At 38.6% G+C, this 23,609-nt stretch overlaps 1 protein-coding gene across 3 annotated transcripts in view; it reads right to left on the minus strand.

Moving 5' to 3' along the window:
• Positions 1–23,609, minus strand: part of Smap1 (small ArfGAP 1) — a 75,800-nt gene that overhangs the window by 15,362 nt on the left and 36,829 nt on the right. For 2 of the 3 annotated variants that reach the window (XM_029475150.1, XM_029475152.1), the window contains exons 3-5: positions 14,843–14,928; positions 13,451–13,526; positions 2,851–2,931 (exon numbers count right to left, since the gene is read on the minus strand). In XM_029475150.1, coding sequence (XP_029331010.1) covers positions 2,851–2,931; positions 13,451–13,526; positions 14,843–14,928 — 243 coding nt within the window. Of the gene's footprint in view, positions 1–2,850; positions 2,932–8,699; positions 8,781–13,450; positions 13,527–14,842; positions 14,929–23,609 lie in introns of all 3 variants that reach the window. The other variant, XM_021163031.2, reaches the window with a different exon arrangement.

Here is a 23,609-nt window from a genome sequence, read left to right on the forward strand (position 1 = left end):
TAATAAGGACACATGCTCCACTATGTTCATAGCAGCCTTATTTATAATAGCCAGAAGCTGGAAAGAACCCAGATGTCCCTCAACAGAGGAGTGAATACAGAAAATGTGGTACATTTACATAATGGAGTTATGCAGCTATTAAAAACAATGAATTTATGAAATTCTTGGGCAAATGGATGGATGTGGAGGATATCATACTGAGTGAGGTAACCCAATCACAAAAGAAGTCACTTGATATGCACTCACTGATAAGTGGATATTAGCCCAGAAACTTAAAATACAATTTGCAAAACACAAGAAAATCAAGAAGAAGGAAGACCAACGTGTGGATACATCATTCCTCCTTAGAATAGGGAACAAAATACCCATGGAAGTATTACAGAGACAAAGTTTGGAGCTAAGACTTTGGACCATCCAGAGACTGCCCCGCCCAGGGATCCATCCCATAATCAGCCACCAAACCCAGACACTATTGCACATGCCAGCAAGATTTTGCTGAAAGGACCCTGATACAGCTATCTCTTGTGAGGCTATGCCAGTACCTGGCAAATACAGTAGTGGATGCTCACAGTCATCTATAGGATGGAACACAGGGCCCCCAATGGAGGAGCTAAAGAAAGCACCCAAGGAGCTGAAGGGGTCTGCAACCCTATAGGTGGAACAACAATATGTACTAATCAGTATCCCCAGAGCTGGTGTCTCTAGCTGCATATGTAGCAGAAGATGGCCTAGTTGGCCATCATTGGGAAGAGATACCCCCAGGTCTTGCAAACTTTTTATGCCTCAGTACAGGGGAATGCCAGGGCCAAGAAGGGGAGTGGGTGAGTAGGGAAGTGGGGGTGGGGGGGTGGGGGGTGGGGGTGGGAGGTGGTGGCAGTATAAGGAACTTTCAGGATAGCATTTGAAATGTAAATAAAGAAAATATCTAATTTAAAAACAAAAGAGTAAACTCCTCAGCAGCTGCCCTTTATAAAGATGGGTTCCACCAATTATTACATGTAACCTGAGCCAATTTTTTTCCGAATTTTCTATTTCTTTTTTTACATTAATGCAAATTAAATTTGCATAATGGCTATATTGAAGCTTCTCAACACACTAAGCACAATGAACAGCATTTAGTAGAAACTTCAGTGTTGAGTCTAGCCCTCACCTGTTCCCCCTCCTTTTTATTCCCCTTTGGATGTTAGCGAATACACTGTGCTTACAGTGGGTTACTGGTCATAGTTCATGCTGGCAAGGCAGGCTGCTCAGTGGATTCTCAGCTTAGTTATGACTTAACAGTGGTGTGACCAGGAATGAATTGCCCAGCCTGAATCTCTTAGGTTCATGCAGTGAGTGTAGAGAATAATCATATCAGAATAATAATCATATCAGCTCAAAATGACATTTGAGTGCAAACTGCCTTAGGCACTCAGTAAAGTTCTAGATGATTCCATTCTTCTCAACAACGTATCTAATTTAATTGTCAAGCCTTATACCTGCTGCACTACTCTTAACAGTAAGCTGTAACTCAGTAAAACTACTTTCTATCAAAGCACTCACTGAAAAGGTACTCCTCATTTTCTATTTAAGGCAATGTCTAATTTACAAAAGGATTGTACAGCTTGCATGCTTGCTGAGCAAAAGGCTTTCGTTCATTAAGTAGAAAATGAAAACTTTGCACATAAAGTAATTGGATTTCTTCCTTATTTTATTGCTTCACTTGCAATAAAACTTTAAAAGACTACAAAAACATTTCAGAAATTCCATGGGGGAAAAATGTTTCCAATTTACTACAAAGCCTGTATCAGAACCTAAAATAGGGTTTTCTTACCACAATGTGTGTGTGTGTGTGTGTGTGTGTGTGTGTGTGTGTGTGTATACACTCACTATCATTTAACCAAATATTAAAGAGCAATTACAACTTCAGCAGTTCCTTATGCTAGGCTTTGGGATACTTTACTATATAGTTATTTAACTATTACTGTCATCTCATATTGCTTTCTATAAGGCAATAACTTATTTTAGCCACTCAATGCTTTCTGGATTATACCATGTAAAATAGTAAAAACACATTAGACCATCTTCACTGTAAAAAAAAAAAAAAAGTGTTATCACAAGCTAATTATGTACTCATTTAAAGATAACCTTTCAAAGGCCCAGGTCAGGTGGTGGACATTTGAGAAGCAGGAGTCCTGGATACTTCATAGATATTCAATGCTCAAGACTAGTTTATATTATAACTCTATGAGAGTAGCGCTCATTCCAATCACTGACAGGAGACAGAAGCAGTAAATACTATACATGTAGTTTATGCTTCAATAAAGTTGATTTTTAAATTTTCAAAAGCTAAAATCAAGGCCGTATTAATCATTCCCTTTCCATGGTTCCACACATGTATGATGAAAAGTACTCAACACCAATGCACCATAATTAATTATACAGCCAGTTTCTTTACAAAAATGATGTTCTCCTTAACTCTAGCTTGTCTGTTCCAGTTTCCAAAACCGTCCCTCAATCCTGCATCTTCTTTCCACAATGAAATGACTCCTGCTTCAAGATCTAGCTCACAGATTATCAAGTACGAAATCCTTTCTGAGCTTTTAGGTCTGATTTCTTTATCTTGTCTTCGTCTACTGCAGTCTCACTGTGCATGGCATCACGGGGTCTCTCAGAAAATGTACACCCACATTTCTATCTGACTAGAAACATTTAAGAGCGTTCAGAAGGCTCTGCTCAGAATGGAGGATTAACTGTATAATTACTTGCTGAAAGGCTTATGTTTGGAATTTCATAAATATCCAGAAAGTCTTTAATATAGGCATACAATAAGACGGCAATCTTCGATTATGTTTTAAAAAGAAATGTTACCTTTTCAGTTGTTAGCGGTTTTGCAGGCTTTTCAGGCTCCTTTTCTCTCTTTTTCTCGTCCTTTTTTTTTTCCTTTTCTTTCTAAAACAAAGCCCAAAGTTTTCCTAAGTTTACATTTTAGAACTTTTAGAAGGTTTTAGTTCATTTTTGTCTTATTAGTTTAAATCATCATTTGAGAAAGACATGTATCAAGTGCTTCTATTGTCCTGAAATCTAAAAGTCAAAAGCAACTTCATTTTTTCATTGAGGTTATATGCTAAATGACAACACAAGATTACTTAAAACTTAAGGAAGGAGGCAATTGAAACTGAGGATTAAAAACTCAATTAAAACAAATCGAGGATTTGTTTTAAATGGTGAGAACTCCAGTCAGCAAATTCTCACGTTTATATCAGGCTGTATAACTATATATGTGTATATATATATATGTATATAGATAGAGAAGTGTGTGTGTGTGTATATATATACATATATATATATACACACACACATGCGCATACATGTATGTATGCATATGTGTGAATATATGTGTGTATATATGAAATATATATGTGTAAGAAGTAAACCAACTGATAGGACTTTTTTTTTTTTTTTTTTTTGGAGACAATGTGACAGTATATAGCTCTGGCTATCCTGGAACTCAATCTGTACACCAGACTGTCCTGGAACTCGAGAAATCTGCTAGTCTCTGCCTCCCAAGTGCTTGGATTAAAGGCATGCACCACATGTCCAACAGAACAGACTTTCACTGTGATATAGATAAGTAATATTATATCAGGAAAACACAAGAGTTAAAATACAAACTTATCTTAATTTCCAAAGTAACCTTCAGGCCGCTATCACAGTTTTATGTATTTATAAACAAATATAGAAAAATTCTCATTAAAAATAGTAAAGACAGTGCATATATACACACACACACACACACACACACACACACACATATATATATATATATATATACATACATACACATATGCAAATATACATATCCACAATACATATACATATATGGATAGAAAGAGAGGTTGATTTTAAAAGACAAGTACATAAACCAGTCAAGCAATCTACAGGGCAAATCCGTAGCTGCCTTCAAGTCTGCTGTGGCCTCTGTCAGTACTTACTGATTTTTCACGGCCAACTCAGTAGAGAGCAGTGCAGTTCCCAGGCTATGATGTAGACTAATAAAGCGCCAAAGGATGTATAACATTTACATGAAGCTCAAAAGTAACAAGAATACATTCTTTGGAAGTATGAACACCAGTATAAAGCTACAGAATAATAAAATAATCTAAAGCACATGCTTGCCCACAGAAAAACACAAACCTGACAGCAGCAATGGTGGGCAGGTCAGGTTGTTAACTAACTCTATGCACAAGGAGTAAAGCGACTGAAAGAAAGTCAGATGAGAGAGCCTGACATGATAACAACATTCAGTTTACACACTGATAGATAATAGCTATATAGTGATTGCTTATAAGTATTCATTAAAGTCAACATGAATTAATGTACATTTATTTTTTAAAGGTATGGAAACAGAATAGTGTAAACTATAAAGCAGACATCAATATGAGAAATTATATGCTCAGTACCTGTGGAGAAATATAACCAAAAAGAAAAAAACTTTGGTACTCATCCAAAATTTTAAAAAGTGGCAAGTTTATTTATGACACAATTAGCAATGCTTCAGCTATAAGCGAAAGAATAGCAGCAAAGTTATGCAGCAAGTCTCCTGCTCCCCTCCCTCTCCTTTCAGTGGCAAGCAGTGAGAGTCACAGTAAACCGGGGAGTGCACTTGTGTAGACCCCAACAGATAGTGTATGTGTAGCACAATGGAATGAATACAGGCTAAGCTTCCAGAACCTTGCCTCACTGTTTATTATCAACTAGGACTATAGAGTTAGTTAGAAAGAGTGAGCTTCAACTCAACTGCTTTGGTCAGACTAGTCTGTGAAAGCTTGTCTTGACTGAGTGGGAGAGCTTTGCCCCCCTCAGGCAAGACCTGGGTTACAAAAACAAGCTGAGTACAAACAAGCAGCATTCCTCCATTGTCCTGCTTGGATTTCCTGCTTAAGTTCCTCCTCCCACTTCCCTCAGTAATCAACTGTGACCTACAAGTGTAAACCAAAATCAACTCTTTCCTCCCCTAAATTGCTATTGGTCATGGTATTTATTATAGCAAGAGAAAAGCAAATTAGAACAATCTAAATAAAAAGTTTCTATTTAAGGCTCCATATAAGGCTGCAATTCTCTCAAGCCATCTGTTTCACTCATGCTTTTCAAGAACAAAATAAATGTAACATAAAGTTATACTTTCTGAATACCTAAAGTGCCAAAGGTCCGAAGCGATCTATTTCAACTACCATATATCAAACGGGTCTAGAACAAGCCATCTAGGAAGTAGGCTATTTCTCAGAATACTTTTTTATCTGCCCAACTACTTGGGAGTTCACAATAAAAATAAAGTATAAGCCTTTTGGGGTCAACTATATCTGACTGGACCAAAACCCAAACCAAACCTGCATTTCCAAAATACATCTATGCACACTTCCTTAGTGTCTAGTCATTACAAAACTATCTGAAACAACTATTGTCAATGCTGTCTTCTTACGTAATACTCTAAACACAGCAACTAATCAGTATCCCTTTGTGCTGATGGAGCACAGATGCCAAGCATTCCAGCATCACTGCTCACTGAGGTACAGTGGAGCATCAGTATTACCTTGTGTTAGTCCTTATATTTCAGCTAACAGTTACGGAACTTTTATGTGCTAGGCACTGTTGTGAACTCATTTCATCTTCACAAAAACTTTATGAAATAAGTAATTATCCCTACACCATAAGAAAAAGAAAACAAGCAAAAAGTCTTTTATAAATTATAAAACTTCTTCCAGATATAATTAGTAACGTTTAGTGAGAAAAGCTGCCCAATGTTAATAAGTAAAGGAAGCTGCTCCTTCAGCTCTCAGGGCTGTTAGTTATTTCTATGATTGGGATGTTTGTGGCCACTTCAGAATATGTATGTTCAATCCCCACCACTGTGAGACAGTACTAAGTTGAGGGCCTCTGGGAGGTGATTAAGTCACAAGAGTGGAACCCTTATGACTGGGATTAGTGTCCTTCTAAAAGAGGCCCCAGCTTGAGTCTTACCCATTTTCACCAAGTGAGATCACAGCAAGATGTCATTCTGTGAATAAGCAAGGGAGCCCACACTAAACACATGGCCTTGGTCTTGAACTTTACAGCCTCCAGAACTGTGAGAAATAGATTACTGTTGTTCATAAAGCTTCATGACATATGGTATTTTGATATAGCAACCCCTTCAGAAACAAAGATACTTTTCAAGGAAAACATCATAAATGGAGAAGGCTGGTATCTCAATCACCATGACTGGTGGGCATATATGAAAGCACCCAAAATAAATGTACTTAGTTACATTTAATAGGGACAAAGTACATGCCTTGACTTCGATTTATACTAGAATCTCAGCTAATGAAACAAAGCTGATTCCAGTTACAGAATGACCTGCCTGGGCTTAGAGGCAACATTAACAACTTGGGCTCTAAAATAGGATCATAGAGTTTGACCCAGAGATGATGCACATAAGGTTATGCACATAATCTTTTGATTAAAAGCTGAAAAAGAAGAGAGGAGGAAGAGGAGAGAAGAAAAAGAAAGAACAGGGAGGAAAGGAAAGAAAAGGAAGAAGGAAAGGAAAAAGGAAAGAAAGAGGAAAGAAGAAACAGATAAGAAGAAAAGGGGGAAAGGAGAGGAGAGGCCAGGGCAGGACAGGACAAGACACTCATTACAGGACAAGACAGAACAGGACAAGAGTCAAGCATGGTGGCACACACTGCACTCTCATGACTCAGGAGGAAGAGCAGAAGTTCAAGGTTACCTTGAACTACATTGAAACTTTGTCTCAAAATAAGGGAAGAGAAGGTGAAGGAAAAGAGGGAAGACAAGGAAAAGAACAGAGCCCCCCAAAACTTAGATTGAACATTCAAATTACCAAGAGCCTGTTCACCTTGAGCCCTGCACTGCAAGCTCTGGTAACTTACTATCCACATGGAAATGCCTTTGGCGGTTCAGCAAGCTATTTCGACTTTCTTTCTTATACCATTAGATCTCTGAGTTGTAAACTGCGTGTCCAAGGATCTCCTAGGCATCTGTAACCTCATACTTAACATGCCCAAGTCAGATCCTTTTCTCCAGTGTGCATCCCTATCTCACTGTGGGTCACCATCACATGGAGATGCTGATGTGGGGAATGGAAGCAAAGGCTTCCAAAGCACCGCACCTCCCGTTATTAAACACCACACAGTCCACCTCAAGACCTCCCAAAACTAACTCTTCTTCTCTCTGTCCCATTTTAGCAGATGTCTCTGTCAATCTATTCCTGGATTAAGCCTGGCTTTTAAGATTTTTATTCACTCATTACCACAAAATCCACTTCCCCAAGAGCCAGTAGAACAGTGTCTGCATATGAAAATCTGATCCTTTGCCTCTTTCTCCTCAACACTCATCGTTATGTACCACAGCCTTCAGATTAAGGCCAATCGCCTTCAGTGGATTCTTAAGGCCTTTCCCCCTACTCTCCCCCTTGCATTCCTATTTCCTTCAAACTATTCAACCTGAAAGTCCTGAAACACGGTACTCCAACCATACTTTCTCCACATGAAATACCTCCTGATCCTTAGAAATGGTGCCTATTCAGAATACAAAATGCATCGGAAGTTTATTTTCTATATTAGCGTGGCTAAGCTCTCTCAATCACAGCATACATACTGTGCATTACAACTGCTGTATGAGCTAACCTATTTACCCTCACTAGACTGTAAAGTCTGCAAGGCTACAGTTCCACCTTTGCGTCTCTCATGCCTAGCATGCCATTTGTCAAGGAGTAGACATAGGAAAAGGTAGAATCAAAGAAAACTAAAACTCTCAAATGTGTGCACACAAGACTTGAAGAATACAGACTGCTTGTACTTTACCCCCTTCACTCAGAACATACTCTAACAATCATCACTGACCATCCTAAATTCATTATCCCATATAGTACATATTTTTTTCTATGTAACAGTTGATAGTTCTTCAAGAAAAAAAAATATGACATTAGCTTTCAAATGCTTATAGCAACAATGCCATAGTCAGAAAAGGGTTTTTAACCAAAAACCTACAGATCAAAGAATTCAACAACAAGATGTCTTTTAAATTCCTAAGGTAGTTGTAGTGGCTATTCCTGGTTGTCATCTTGACTATATCTGGAATGAACTACAATCCAGAATTGGAAGGCTCACCAGTGACCCTAATCTAGAGGCTGGGAGACAGAAGTTTCTGATCTGGATCTTGGTATGGAGATCTTGAAGCAAAGTGGCTATGGATTCCAGAAGATTAAGACAGAGAGATCTCCTTGTTCAAGGTCATCTGGGATTAAAGGCGTGGTAGAGCATACCTCTAATCTGGGCTACACCTTCTGCTGGAGACCATATAAGGACATTGGAAGAAGGGAGTCTTGTTCTCGATCCTTCGCCTGCTTGCTGTGTGGGACTGAGTAACTGCTAGATCCTGACTAGTACAGTATTAATGGATAAAGCAATAGAGAAGTTACATAAAGACTACATATATTAACTTCTAAAGTCAGTCACTCTGAAGTTAAATATAGCCTGAAACCCTTTAATCATACCAACTGCACAGAACAAGATTGAGTAAATTAATGCATTTGGTGGTTTTTATCCTGGAGATCATTCAAAACATGAATTCTACTGGTGTTCCTAACTCAGCATTCTGAGGGGAAGTCCATCTAGCAATGAACAGTACCAATGCACATGCAGAAAACATTACTATACCTCTAATTTGTTTTTATCAACAGCAGCTTGCAGAGAAGGAGAGGATACCAAAGGCTGAAGAGGGGCATCAGAAGAGGAAATCTAGATGTGCAGATGCAAAGGGAAAAGGGAAAAAGAAGAGAAGGCAGTGATCAAAACCCACAGACATCAGAAAAGAAACAAGCACTCATGCATTTCTGATAAAAGTAGCTAAAAGAATGTTAACAAAGCAAAAATACTGTATCAAAAATAATTATGTCTTTAAAACAATGTCTATGTGAAATATTTAAAAAGACATAGTGGAGAATCATATCTATTTAAGGTAAATTTTTCTAAGCTATAAAATTTAAATTGTATTTACACAAGATCATAACAAAACCATCTGAAGTATAATTCTCTCTGATTTGCAGTCAAAGGTCACCACTGAAACTCTAGTAGTTTGAAGCATGAAAAAAGCTTTATGAAATGTAGGAGGAGAGTAAAATAATTTTTTGTTGTTGATAATAACTTTAAGAATGGAAAATAAAGGAGAAAAAATAATAAGTTAAAATTTTAACCTGATGTTTAAGAAAGCATAGGCAAAGAGTGGGAGAAAAGACTGGGTTAGTGTAACAGCTGAGTAGCAATAGTTATTACAAAGTAATTTAGTCACTGTAACAGCTAGTAGCCAGGGACTTACTACAAAGTAATTTATTCACTCCTCCTCATCCTGAAGATGGGCATGCAAACACAAGTCTTAGTGCTGCCCCCTGTTGGGTTTCTGAAGCACCGCGACACAATTCACCAGAAAGCTTTGCATACATCTTCCTAGCCAATAGATGATTAACAGAAGCATTCTCTTACTGCTCCCTTTTGCAAAAACATAACTGAATATGTTTACAACACACATGGCAGATCTTTGGAGCCATAAAGCAATGTCTCTATATTTCGCGGTCATACTGGTAGTGCCTATTGGGATTTGGAGGAGCTATTATAGATAGGCCATCATATAATGTCAAAGTAATACTCCAAGGTTCCAAGTCCTCCTTCAATCTGCTAGCTAATTATGACAGTAGTTCTTGAATCGCTTCTCAAGTTTGTTTCCTCCTTGCATAGTGTTGGATCTTGTGTAATTGAGTAAACTAGCCACTTAATTAATATTAAACCAAGCTCTACATAAAAGAAAATGCACATCACAGGTAAATATAGATATTCCATTAGGAGAATGTCAAACAAGCTAGGAATAGTGCCATACACCTTTAGTCCACAACATTCAGAGGCAGAGGCTGGTGGATCTTTGTGAATTCCAGGCCAGAACCGATACATAATGAGATGCCATCTAAAAGAAGAGAGAGGATTGGGTCAAACTGTACTTTAGAGCCTGACTTAAAGCTGGTGGGGAAAAAAAAAAGCTGGTGGTTCCTAGAGATATTTATAAAATTTCATGTAAATGTGGGATTAAAAACATAAGATCGCTTATTAGGTAACTTGTATCATAAAACTTCTTTGTACAAATTTGTAAAAAAGCAGAACATAACTATGAAAAGTGGGAGGGGCATTCAGAATATCCAGAAACAAAAGGAAAATTTATTATAAAAGTGACTGTTGTCCTCTTCAGGAGGTGTAAGAGAGGACAAAAGAAAGGCAAGTATGTTCTCTTGGAAGTTCTCAATCTCTCACAATCATCAACCCTCACCAGCTGCCCTACTGTAGAGAGCACTACTGTCACCTTTGAGTCCCCTTGACTTCCCCAGTCCAGTCTCTATACTAAGTTATTCTCATATGCAAACTTCATCTTCAGTAATGTGCACACATTACATAAGGACGAAGCCCAAACTCCTTACCCAGATCACACCTAGTGTGCTGTGCTTCTCTTCCTTCCTGCGCTGGCTACACCCTGTCAGTCACCTACAACACTGCTGCTCTCAACTACAATCTGACCCTACTGACTTGTGGGAGCCTTTGCTCTTTTGAGACTCCAGTTCAAATGCCCACTTGAGTAGTTCTTTCTTTCTGATCTCACATGGCTTTTTCTAGGAATCCCAAGTATTCACTGATTGCTCTTCACTGGTTGAATCTGGCCTTGAACTCACTCTATAGCAAGCAGACCCTGACCTTGGGATCCTTCTGCCTCAGGCTCTTGACTAAGATTCTAGGTCAGCATCACCAGGGCAGCCTACTGAAGGCATTCCTTATAAGAAGGCTCCACTAGAGCTCCTCTCATTCTCAGGATGGAGTCCAGTGGCTTGGTTCACAGCCATGCTGAGGCAGCGGCAGAGGTGCGACACTTTAAAAAACAATGGTGTTCACTGTGACTGTTTTGCTGCACTTTATTACTTTATATTTTGTCAAGTTTTTGGAATATGTTATTTAGAAAATCAAGAAGCAAATCATTACTTTGTTTTGAAATTGCCTTATGGATAACTCTTAAAATAAGAAAACAAATTAAAAGCAATAACATATCTTGACAACATTAACATCTGAAACAGAAAACATAATTTATAAAAAAAATAAGACATTAAAGCAAATTAGAGCCATTTGACATGGGAGTTACAGTCACATAAAACTCAGTAGTCAAGAAACAGAGCTCTTGTTCAGTACACCTCACAGAGCGGTACCCACACTATCCCACCTCTTTCAGCATGTAACTTACATATACGAACTCTTAACCTGTCTCATATTTTTAAAATCTGGTCTAGCCTCCACTTAGTATCCTAGAAGACTAGGATACTAAGTCTTCTTCTTTATCATTCATTTCTAGAATTTGCAAAGTAATTTCTGTGGCAGCATGGGTTATGGGTAAATAACTTCTGGATTTTCATTTCATTAGTAATACAAGCTCAGCAGTATATAATCTTTCACTTTAAAATGTTTTACTTCTAAGCCTACCAAAAAGTAGGAAAACATAGTATCCATGAGTGTACAAACATCATGAATAGTCATCACATGTTAACAACATGCCATGTTGGTTCTATCTTCACACTCATGCACACACACATGCAGACTGCCAGATTTCACTGAACTATTTGAAAATGAGTTACAAATATCATGACATTTAATCCTAAATAATATATTTTACATGTCTCCTATGAATAAAAAATTATTCTAACAAACCATATCTTATATCTAAAAAGGAAAAAACATTTTTCATCCAAAAATACAACCCTTACAAATTACTATATAATCAAAAACACAATTTCAAGCAAAAAGGTTTAAAATTTCACATTTCAGAATTTAATATAAAGTAGTATGTTTTATAAAATATTCTAAATACTTTACTATTTCATAAGAATACTCATTAAGTATATAATTACTCCACTTAGGGATGAAATGAGCCTTAAATTGAAGCACACTGTAAGTATCCTTTTCTCAATACTGTTGACTGATTTATCCTTCGATAGCTTTTGTCTCTTATGCCCACTGAAGGTATAGCTCGAAGGACTATCGTGTTACTTCAGTTCCAAACTCTCCAGGCATTTTAACACCTGGTTCCCTGTTGGTGGCTGCTTGGGGACACTTGGGAGGTGTGGTCATGAGATCTGGAAGTTTTGGGCATTTCCAGTGTGCTCCCTTTGCTTGCTTTCGAGTCTGAGATGTAAGCCCTCAGCTCGGCTTCAAGCTCCAGCTGTCATGCCTGCCTGCTGCCATACTTCCCTCCTGTGATGGACTCTATGTCACTGGAACTCAACAGCAAGCCCCAAATAAACCCTTTCTTCTATAAGTTTCCCTCGCCATGGTACTTCACTGCAGCAAAAGAAAAGTAACTAAACACGAATTAAAAGAAAAGGACAGTTTACATGCAAATCGAGATGAGAACGGATGTTTCAGAACTCCTATGATTAATGACTTCAAGAGATGAACTACTTTAAGGCTTGCTTATTAAACAAGGTATCAAACGCCAAAAGTTGATTTCAACAATAAAGGCAATTAGCTTTACATAATTAACTAAGAGGAGAAATTTTAATCAGAAATAAAATCTAAATAGAAGCAGTTGGTAAATATATTTGATTACTACAGTAAGGTAAAAACTACTAACGCATTGTTTGCTAATAATCAAGGGAAGTCTCCATTAATATACTATTGGGTTATTCATGTCTCAACAGACCTAACATAATCCAATGGGAAAACAGACTACAAATTTTCTTTATCATTCATTTCTAGAATTTGCAAAGTAATTTCTGATCCCCTCTCTTTTCCCCCCACAATTAGTAGCTTCGTCTTCTCTTTCATTACATAATTAATTCCTTTAATAAAAGGTCAATGTCTTAGGGTTTCCACTGCTGAGAAGAGACACCATGACCAAGGCAAGTCTTATAAAGGACAACATTTAATTGAGGCTGTCTTACAGGTTCAGAGGTTCAGTTCATTATCATCATGCTAGGAAGCATGGCAGTGTGCAGGCAGGCATAGTACTGGAGGAGCCAAGAGTTCTACATCTTGATCCAAAAGCAGTCAGTAGAAGACTATTTTCCAGGCAGCTAGGAGGAGGGACCCAAAGCCTACTGCAACAGTGACACACTTCCTCCAACTAGGCCATGCCTCCTAATGGTGCCACTCCCTGAGCCAAGCATATTCAAACCACCACAGTCAAATAAGCTGAACCTCTCCTGCTTACTAACAAGCCCACAGTCAAGCAAGCTGAACCACTACTACTTTATAAGCTCTCAACACTGGGACCAAAAACTCCCAATATTTAACCTGCTGCAACTAACATGTTTCATAATAAACAAATTGAACTGGATGTTTTGAAATCTACTTAACATCAACTGGTGAAAGATGAAGGTTTTACTTACATTTGTGATAGCTATTGCATTTTTATCATAGTATTTCTTCTTTTCATATTTATCTCTGATGAAAAACTCTACTGCTCTGAAGACAGATAACTTAAGGAAAAGTGGGTTCAGTCCCATGTCCGTTCCCTTTCATCCACTCCCCCGCCAATGGCGCACTCTAATCTCTGTTCCTCAGTCCTCACTTGCTCATCTATTCTGTGCATGCTCCTCAGCCACAGGAAATGTTCTTATTTCAGGAAAACTCATTCAAAACAAACACGCAAATCAGCCCAACTTTAAAAAAACAAAAAAACAGCATAATTGTTAATTCCCAAACTACCACTGCCAGCAACCACACTTTAGCTCAGGTTTGTTCTGCAGTAAGCTAGCTTACATACAGTACTCAGAACACACCAAACAAGGTGTGCTACATGCTGAACTGATTGTTTTAATTCCTCCCAAAACCCAGTTAATGTACTGGGTAAATGTAGTATAATGTAATGGCTATTTTCACATCCTAAATAAATTATCAATTCAGAATAATTAAGTGGCTGATTTTTCCTACCTTACCAGCTATACCATGAATGGGCAAAACTCAGAATTTCCTATGTTAAAATAGTGGCCAAATTTTCTCTTGCAAAGGCAAGGAATGCATGAGTTCAGTAGCTACAACTAAGGTTTCCACTTACAACCAGAAAGCTTTTCAGAATTATCTTAGTCAAAAATATTAAGAAAGAAAATTATGCCGGGCAGTGGTGGCGCACGCCTTTAATCCCAGCACTTGGGAGGCAGAGGCAGGCGGATTTCTGAGTTCGAGGCCAGCCTGGTCTACAAAGTGAGTTCCAGGACAGCCAGGGCTACACAGAGAAACCCTGTCTTGAGAAAAAAACAAAAAAAAACAAAAAACAAAAAAATAAATTAAAAACAAAAAAAAAGATACAAGGTCAAAGTTTATCTCTTTGATATTGTTTTATAAAAATAAAGGACTCAGGCAGGTGAAAGCATTAAGACTTTCCTAATTAACAGAAAACTATTTAGGAAACATTAAAATGCATTACAACATTTTTTTTTTTTTTCAATTCCAAGGAAATCACTTAAAGAAGGGCCACGCTGGTTTTGGTTGCTCTCTTTCCCATGAACTGCTTACAGCAAACCTGCTCAGAAAGTGGGCTCCATTCCCCACTCCTGGTCTCGATGAACATGTTCTCTAAGTAGCAAACCTGTAAGTTGGCACAGTTAGGACCTTACTCCTTACTTCCTGAGTACTGGTGGAATTATATGCACCCCTGTGCAGGTAATTTTCATTTTTAATTAATGATACTATAATACACTTCTTCCTCAATATCAACTTACATTAATGGTTAAAGTGTGCTAACTCAATTTACACAGACAGTGTACAAATGCAAAGGATACTGATCTGTCTGTGGCCTTCGAAAGTTCTCTGGAAGATTGGCTTCATAAAGTAGTCTTGCTTTAGTATTTCCCATATCTTGCATGCACTGTAATAAAAAAGATGGCAAGTCTTTTCATTATTCGCATAAACAAAAATAATTCTGGCACACACATACACAAATCCTGAGTAACAGTTACTATTCCCAACATATATTCTTCCCCTTAAGATAATAATTTAAATCCTAACTATAAAGTTAATTATTCAAGTTTCAAACAGAGGCATTATAATACTTCATCTTACAAACACTTGTGACTCCATGATTTCTTAAATGTTGTTTACTGTGAAAGCACCCCTACCTTTGTACTTATAACTTCTTAAAACTGAAATTCCTGACATTTTGTGGGCAGTTCTAATATTTACAAAAATGAAACACTTGAACAGTGCTGACATTTCCAGGACTAACAACTTGTGATCAAATTTACTACAGAGTTTATTCTAGAATTTTCCTAGTTTATAGTTAGAGAGATTACCATGGAAGCCTGATTTAAAAAGCGGGTGCTGCCTAGAATTCCACCCTAAGTGGACTAGCTGCTTTGGAATGATTACTCTCTCAAAGAGAATCTACTCAAAGCTTTCCCCCCAAAACACCACCCTTTACTTTAATGGCTCAATTCCACATAAAAGTATAGAACACTGCTATAGTGTTCCCCAGAAGTCCATTTGTGAAGGGCCTGCTTCCCAAAGTGGCATCACTGGGAGGCAATGGGACCTTTAAGTGGGAGTCATTAGGGCTCTCCTGACTCACAAAAGGACAGTTCACTTCACCATGCACTCCCACCATTGCCATTCACTGACCTCAGTACAGCCAAAAGCAATAAAGCCTAATCTTGGACTGGTGCCTTCAGAACTGTCACCTAAATAACATGTTTCTGTTACAAGTTAATCATTTCAGGTACCGTATACACAAGGCTAATAACAAACCTCTCTCCCAAAAAAATCTAAGATTTCAGGATCACAGATACAGAGAGAACCGTTGGGGAGACTAAGGTTTCTAAAAGTACAACAGAGAACAATGGAAGACAGAGCCATCAGGAGAGCCGCAGAGATGAAGATGAAATGTCAAACAGTGAGACAAGGAGGAGCTTTAAAAGACAGCTGTCCTTTGGAAGGAAGATGGCACGAACCAGCTGTCCTCAGAGTTTCAATATACCACACATTGGAACTGCAGAAAAAGCTCTGCTCTATAACTGACAAAAGAAAATACAGTATGAATGAAAGGTCACGCATTAGCCTCAGCTCTCTATGTGGGTGCATGTATTTTTACTTACGTGTGAATCATGTATGTATAAAGACACAGTTGCATTTTAAACTACCCTGAGATAGGTGTTACAGAAATTCTATACAACATAAAACTGAGATGGTAAGTAACAGGTCTAACTTTTTATAATTCAACTCCAAACAGAACCAACAAAAACCAGTAGTTTAATTTTTGGTTTTGTGCAATAAAACTAGGATTATTAACGTACATGGCTTACAAACACCAAACTCTGTTTCAGAGACTCGGTTCTCATTTTAGAGGTTAGGGCAGAGGCATAAAGAAGGCACAGGATTGTCTGCTCGGTCCATTTTTGAGTATGTTCTTTATTTGTTGTCTTGTTCTATCATGTTTAATATTTACTCGTGAAATAAATTTTATACTGATAAACACTGATAGAATCCCATAATTTTGGCTTCCAAAGCAGTAATATGTCCTTTTAAAAAAGTGTTAATGTGTCCATGTGTGCAGGCAAGCATCCGCCTGCCCACCTATGTGGAGGTCCATCAGCAGGCTCAGCAAGGGTCCTGACCCTCCGAGCCACCTTACTGGTCACAATACTTCCTTTGAGACTTAAAATTGGTATTGAGGCAGGCAAGTGAAGCAAAGGCTACCAATTTACCTCGTAATAAGTTTTCTTACCAATAACTAGATAATAATAGAAATCTATACACATTTAGCTAATTATCTTTCCGCCTTATGCCAGAAAATATAAGCACTCAAAATATCTACTAAGAATATTTCTTTCAGGATGAGAAGGAACACCCATCCTTCACATTTAACCTGAGCATCCTGCCACTTTGAACTAAGACAAGAAAAAAAGTATATCCTTTGAGGTTAGATTACACTTCTGAGGAAAGCTAAATCATATTGCTAAGAGTGATGAGTGACTTTCTCATTCACAGGTAATTACTGAAAATGTTTTCAAGCTACAGTGCTAACCAGAGAGGACTAAGCTTACAGTGAGATAATCTGAGGAACGGGATAGTCATACTCATCTCTACTTGCCCACTCAACAGTAAATCTCAACTATGTACGTCTAGCGGCTAGTTAGTCTTGACACAAACCATGCTAGTAATGATAGACTTGTTCTACTCAGTGCAAAGTTTTGAAGAAGCTAAAAACCTTGGCAGTATCATTTCTTAATAACGGGGACATTGTTCACTGTTCAAATGCAATATAGATACTGAAAAGATTAAAATGAATAAGGAATGATTCATAGACAATGGGTAAACTTTAAAAATTAATACATTAAAAATCAAATGTGAAAGATGTGTTTATTAATCATACAAAAATTAATCCTCTCCAAAAATTTGAAAATTTCATGACAACAGGCTGGGCATAGACATCCATGCTTTAATCTCAGCAGGTGGAGACAGAGGTAAGTCCATCTATCTCCAGTCAGTCAATGACTCTAAAACACCAAGTTCAGGAGATGTCTTAAAAAAAAAAACTGAAAGAACATACAGTGTGTGTGTGTGTGTGTGTGTGTGTGATGAGAATATGGCATATCTAATAGCAGTAAATAAGTAACCCTTAGATATTACTTTCTAAGTGGCTACATTTTATAAAAACCATACATACCTCAAACTTAATAGTTTAACCGGACTGGGGTCTGGTTAGATCTTTTGGTAAAGCATTTTTTAAAAAGATTAGCATCTTTGAAATAGTACTCATGATTATATGAGTATCATGGGAGTGGTAATAGTGAGCATAAAGGTGACACAGGAGATTTAAATGTGCTGAAGTTACTTCTCTTACTTGGATTAATAAATACCTAAGTATTTTTACATCAAAAAGCCTTTAGGAAACTATTCTAATTACAGAACATTAAGCTGCATTGCAACCATCACTTTTCCAAATCTGAATGAAGACTACATAGGAATGACTTCCAAGACACAGGTTTCAATTTATGCACAGTGCTGTCCTCTGAACTAAGAGCTGTCATCTGCATCAGAGCAGTTGCAACTCTTGCAAGAGACACCCCAGATCTGGCTTGTTGACTATGAGCATTCCCTAACAGAGAAAGAAAAGGAAGAGTCAGTAGATCTCTCTCACTCCCTCCATTACAATCCCCTATGCAGCTATAGGGGGAACTCACTATGCTGGGGTAAGACTTTCTACTTGTAGTATTTGGGGGACGCACCCAGGCTCCTGCAAGTAACTCTAGCCTGTACTCTTTATCAGTAAGTCCATTAAATACACTGGTTCCCCAAGCTAGACTTCGATGGACTCACACTGTTACATGAGTGACCTATTGGAATGCTGTTAAACAGGTTTTTGGGTACCCACCACGGGGTACCCAAAAATATCCCTAAGGAACTAATTTGTAGACAGAAGTCAATATAGTGTTTGTCCTTGGAGGATTTGATTGGAAATTGACACAAGGGAACTCTACAGTGAGAGATGTTTGCTCTGCCTCCACCAGGGCCAACACTGGTAAAGCTTGCCAAGCTCTGTGAATCATCATTCCAAGGACTGACTCAGAGAAGGCATGGCAGCAAGAGAAAGCTTGCTACTTTCTCCTTTTCTTCACAAAGGGATCCCAGTTCATCAAATGGTGCAAACCACATTTAGGGTGGGTCTTTACACTTCAATTAACCTAATTTATATAATCCCTCAAAAACTTGCCCAGAGTTTTGTTACCATGGTAATTCCTAATCCTAGTAAAGTTGGCAATCGAGATTAACCATTATAAATGAAATACTATTTTTGGCTAGTACTCTCCATTTTTTATTTTTTGTATTTTTTAAATTTTTTACATTCCAGATGTAATTTTTTATTCCCCGCCCTGTCTACCCTCTGACTGTTCCACATCCCATACCTCCTCCCCACTCCCCTGTCTCCACAAGAATATCTCATCGCCCACCTCCCACCCCGTACCCCACCTGACCTCTAAACTCCCTGAGGCCTCCAGTCTCTTGAGGGTTAGGTGCATCATTCCTGATTGAACCCAGACCTGCAGTCCTCTGCTGTATGTGTGTTGGGGGCCTCATATCAGCTGGTGTATGCTGCCTGGTTGGTGTTCCAGTATTTGTGAGATCTCTGGGTTCCAGGTTAATTGAGACTGCTGGTCCTCCTATAGGACTGCCCTTCTTCTCGGCCTCTTTCAGCCTTCCCTAATTCAACCACAGGGGTCAGCTGCTTCTGTCCATTGGTTGAGTGCAAATATCTGCATCTGACTCTTTCAGCTGCTTGTTGGGTCTTTTGGAAGGCAGTCATGATAGGTCCCTTTTTATGAGTGCTCCATAGCTTCAGTTACAGTGTCAGGCCTTGGGACATCCCCTTGAGCTGGATCCCACTTTGAGCCTGTCGCTGGACCTTCTTTTCCTCAGGCTTCTCTCCATTTCCATCCCTGTAATTCTTTCAGACAGGAACAATTATGGGTCAGAGATGTGACTATGGGATGGCAACCCCATCCCTCACTTGATGTCCAGTCTTCCTGTTGGAGGTGGGCTCTGTAAGTTCCTTTTCCCTACTGTCGGGCATTTTATCTAAGGTCTCTCCCATTGAGTCCTGAGAATTTCTCACCTCCCAGGTCTCTGGTGCATTCTGGAGGGTCCCCCCCAAGCTCCTATCTCACCAGGTTACCCGCTTCCATTTTTTTTTTCTGCTAGCCCTCAGGGCTTCAGTCCTTTTCCCTCACCCAGTACCAGATCAGGTTCCCCTCTCCCCACCAACTCCTGTCCACTTTCCCTCCCAGGTCCCTCCCCACCTCCCCACCTGTGATTGTTTTCTTCTCCCTCCCAAGTGAGGCTGAGGCATCCTCACTTGGGCCTTTCATCCTGGTGACCTTTTTGAGTTCTGTGGACTGTATCTTGGGTATTCTGCACTTTTTTTTGGGGGGGGGGGAGGTTAATATCCACTTATTAGTGAGTACCATCATGCACGTTTTTTTTTGGGTCTGAATTACCTCACTCAGGATGACGTCTTCTAGTTCTACCCATTTGCCTGCAAAACTCAGGATGTCCCTGCTCTTAGTAGCTGAGTAGTATTCCACTGTGTAAATGAACATTTTCTATATCCATTCTTTTGTCATGGGACATCTCAGTTGCTTCTAGCTTCTGGCTATCACAAATAAGGCCGCTCTGAACATAGTGGGACACTTGCCCCTGTGGCATGGTGGGGCATCTTTTGAGTATATCCCCAAGAGTGGTATTGCTGAGTCTTCAGGTAAATCTATTTCCAATTTTCTGAGGAACCTCCAGATTGATTTCCAGAGTGAGTGTACCAGTTTGCAATCCCACCAGCAATAGAAGAGTGTTCCTCTTTCTCCACACCCTAGCTAACATGTGGTGTCTCATGAGATTTTGATCTTAGCCATTCTGATTGGTGTAAGGTGGATGGACTCTCAGGGTCGTTTTGATTTGCATTTCTATGATCACTAAGGACTTTGAACATTTCTTTAGGTTCTTCTCAGCCATTCGAGATTCCTCTGTTGTGAATTCTTGGTTTAGTTCTATACCCCATGTTTTGATTGGGTTGTTTGGTTTTTTGGTGGTTAGCTTCTTGAGTTCTTCATATATTTTGGATATTAGCCCTCTATAGGATGTGAAGTTAGTGAAGATTTTCCCCCAATTTGTCTTATTGACTATGTTCTTTGCCTTACAGAAGCTTTCCAGTTTCATGGGAGCCCATTTATGAATTTTTATTGGATATATTATTTATTTACATTTCAAATGTTATGCCCTTTCCTGGTTTCCCCCTTCCCAGGAACCCCCTAGTCAATTCCCCCTCCCCCTGCTTCTATGAGGGTGTTCTTATACCCACCCACCCACTCCCGCCTCCCTGCCCTCAATTTCCCTACACTGAGGCATCTATCAATTCTTGATCTTAGAGCATGAGCCACTAAAAAATTTAGGAAAATTTCCCCTGTGCCAATGAATTCAAGGCTCTTTCCCAATTTTTATTCTATTAGATTCAGTGCAACTGATTTTATGTTGAGGTCCCTTGATCCACTTGGACTTGAGCTTTGTGCAAGGTAACAAATATAGGTCTATTTTCATTTTTCTACATACAGACAGTCAGTTAGACCACACCATTTATTGAAGATGCCTTCTTTTGTCCATTGTATATTTTTGGAGTCTCTGTCAAAGATCAAGTGTCCATAAGTATGTGGTTTTATTTCTGGGTCTTCAATTCTATTCCATTGATCAACATGTCTGTCTCTGTACCAATACCATGCAGTTTTTATCACTATTGCTCTGTAGTAAAGCTTGAGGTCAGGGATGGTGACTCCCCCAGCTGTTCTTTTATTATTAAGAATTGTTTTCACTATCCTGGGTTTTTTCCCTTTCCAGATGAATTTGAGAATTGTGCTGGGATTTTGATGGGGATCGCATTGAATCTGTAGACTGCCTTTAGTAGGATAACCACTTTTACTATAGTAATTCTGCCAATCCATGAGCATGGGCATTTCTCCATTTTCTGAGATCTTCTTTGACTTCTTTCTTGAGAGACTTGAAGTTATTGTCATACAGGTCTTTACCCCAAGATATTTTATATTATTTGTGGCAATTATGAAGGGAGTTGTTTCCCTAATTTATTTCTTAGCCTGTTTATCATTTGTATAAAAGAAGGCTATGGATTTATTTGAGTTAATTTTATATCCAGCCACTTTCCTGAAGTTGTTCATCAGCTGGAGAAGTTCTCTGGTAGAATTTTTGGGTTCGCTTATATATACTATTATATCATCTACAAATAGTGATACCCTTATTTCTTCTTAGCCCCTTGATGTCTTTTTGTTGTCTTATTATTCTAGCTAGCACATCGAGTACTATATTGAATAGATATGGGGAGAGTGGGGCATCTTTGTCTTTTCCCCGATTTCAGTGGAATTGCTTAATGCATCTGTCCATTTAATTTGATATTGGCTGTTGGTTTGCAGTAAATTGCTTTAATTATGTTTAGATATGGGCCTTTAATTCCTGACATCTCCAATACTTTTAACACACATGGGTGTAGTATTTTGTCAAATGCTTATTCTGCATCTAAGGAGATGATCATATGATTTTTTTTCTTTGAGTTTGTTTATATAGTGGATAATACTCTCAGAAAGAAATTCATTATATTCAATTATATAGCACAATGGATCCTTGGTAGTAAATTTAGAAACCATTTCATAACAATAGATTATCACAAAGGAGTTAAATTGCTTACAATTTATTATAAGGTATTTCGAGGCAACAATGCTTAAGATTTTATATACTGGATAAATGGACCAAGTGTCAGATACTATACTAGCTCATGTTCCCCCTACAAACCTATTCTCCCTACAAAGGAGACAATATTACTCGTCTTACTCTATGAATGTAAACACTTATGCCTCTGAAAATCAAGTGCCCTAGGGAAATCATTCAGGTCTAACTTTGGCAACCCATTTTAATAACTTTTTCTACTGCCTTGCTGGAATCACTTGCCTTGAACTGTATTAAGATAAAATACAGATTGAACTTTATAGCCTGGAAACTCAGCATCATCAACAACTACTTACTTGTTTTTGTTTGATCATCTCAAAGCTATTTTTCAAGACAGTATTAATTTCTCTATCTGGCTTACAAGTACTCACAGGGCCCACCACAACATGCGGGCTGGCCCACCAGCTTATGTGACTGTTGTAAGGTAATGCCCTGATTATCAGCGGATTTCTGACAACATCCCAGCCTCACTTCTCGTCATGGCACAATGGGAAGAACAACTCTGTAGACTATGAGCCAGCAGTCACTGGTGACAGACAACTAAAAAGTCTTACAGTCCAAAATAGTTCTTATTTTAAAAAGTTAACAGGTAACATTAACTTTAAATTATTATTATGCCCTATATATATTAATGCTGGAAATTAACACAGTGGCAATTATTCCTTAACCAGCTTTTCCCCAAATAACCACACAGAGACCTTTTAATATTTCAAAGCCTTAGTTAGACCTTAGCTGAACAGACTCTCAACTAGATCATCTAAGTTAACCTGAACACCTAGCCCCATTCAGCCACGTAGCTAGCTATACGTTCTAGGCCTCTGATCAATCTGTCTCCCCCCATGTCTCCAAGCAAAAGGCCTTCTCCTTCCCAGAGTTCCTTTCTCCTTCTCAGAAGTTCTACCTTCTACTTCCTGCCCAGCTAATTGGCCATCAGATTTTGATTAAAAGCCAATCAGAGAATGCCCTAGATAGGTGAGGAAGAACAGAGACACAGTTTCACAGAGTACCTCAACATCATGTTCAAATATAAGTTCAAATATTGAATGTTATTTTTAAAATCCCTAACCCTTTAATAAGTCAGTACCTTGCCATGTACCTACTATTTATTTCACAACCAGTTAACTACAGTTCTGATTGGAAAGGTGACGCACGCCTTTAATCCCAGCACTTGGGAGGCAGAGGCAGGTGGATTTCTGAGTTCGAGGCCAGCCTGGTCTACAAAGTGAGTTCCAGGACAACCAGGGCTACACAGAGAAACCCTGTCTCGAAAAAAAC

The sequence above is a fragment of the Mus caroli genome, chromosome 1, assembly GCF_900094665.2.
Source record: "Mus caroli chromosome 1, CAROLI_EIJ_v1.1, whole genome shotgun sequence".
NCBI lineage: Eukaryota > Metazoa > Chordata > Mammalia > Rodentia > Muridae > Mus > Mus caroli.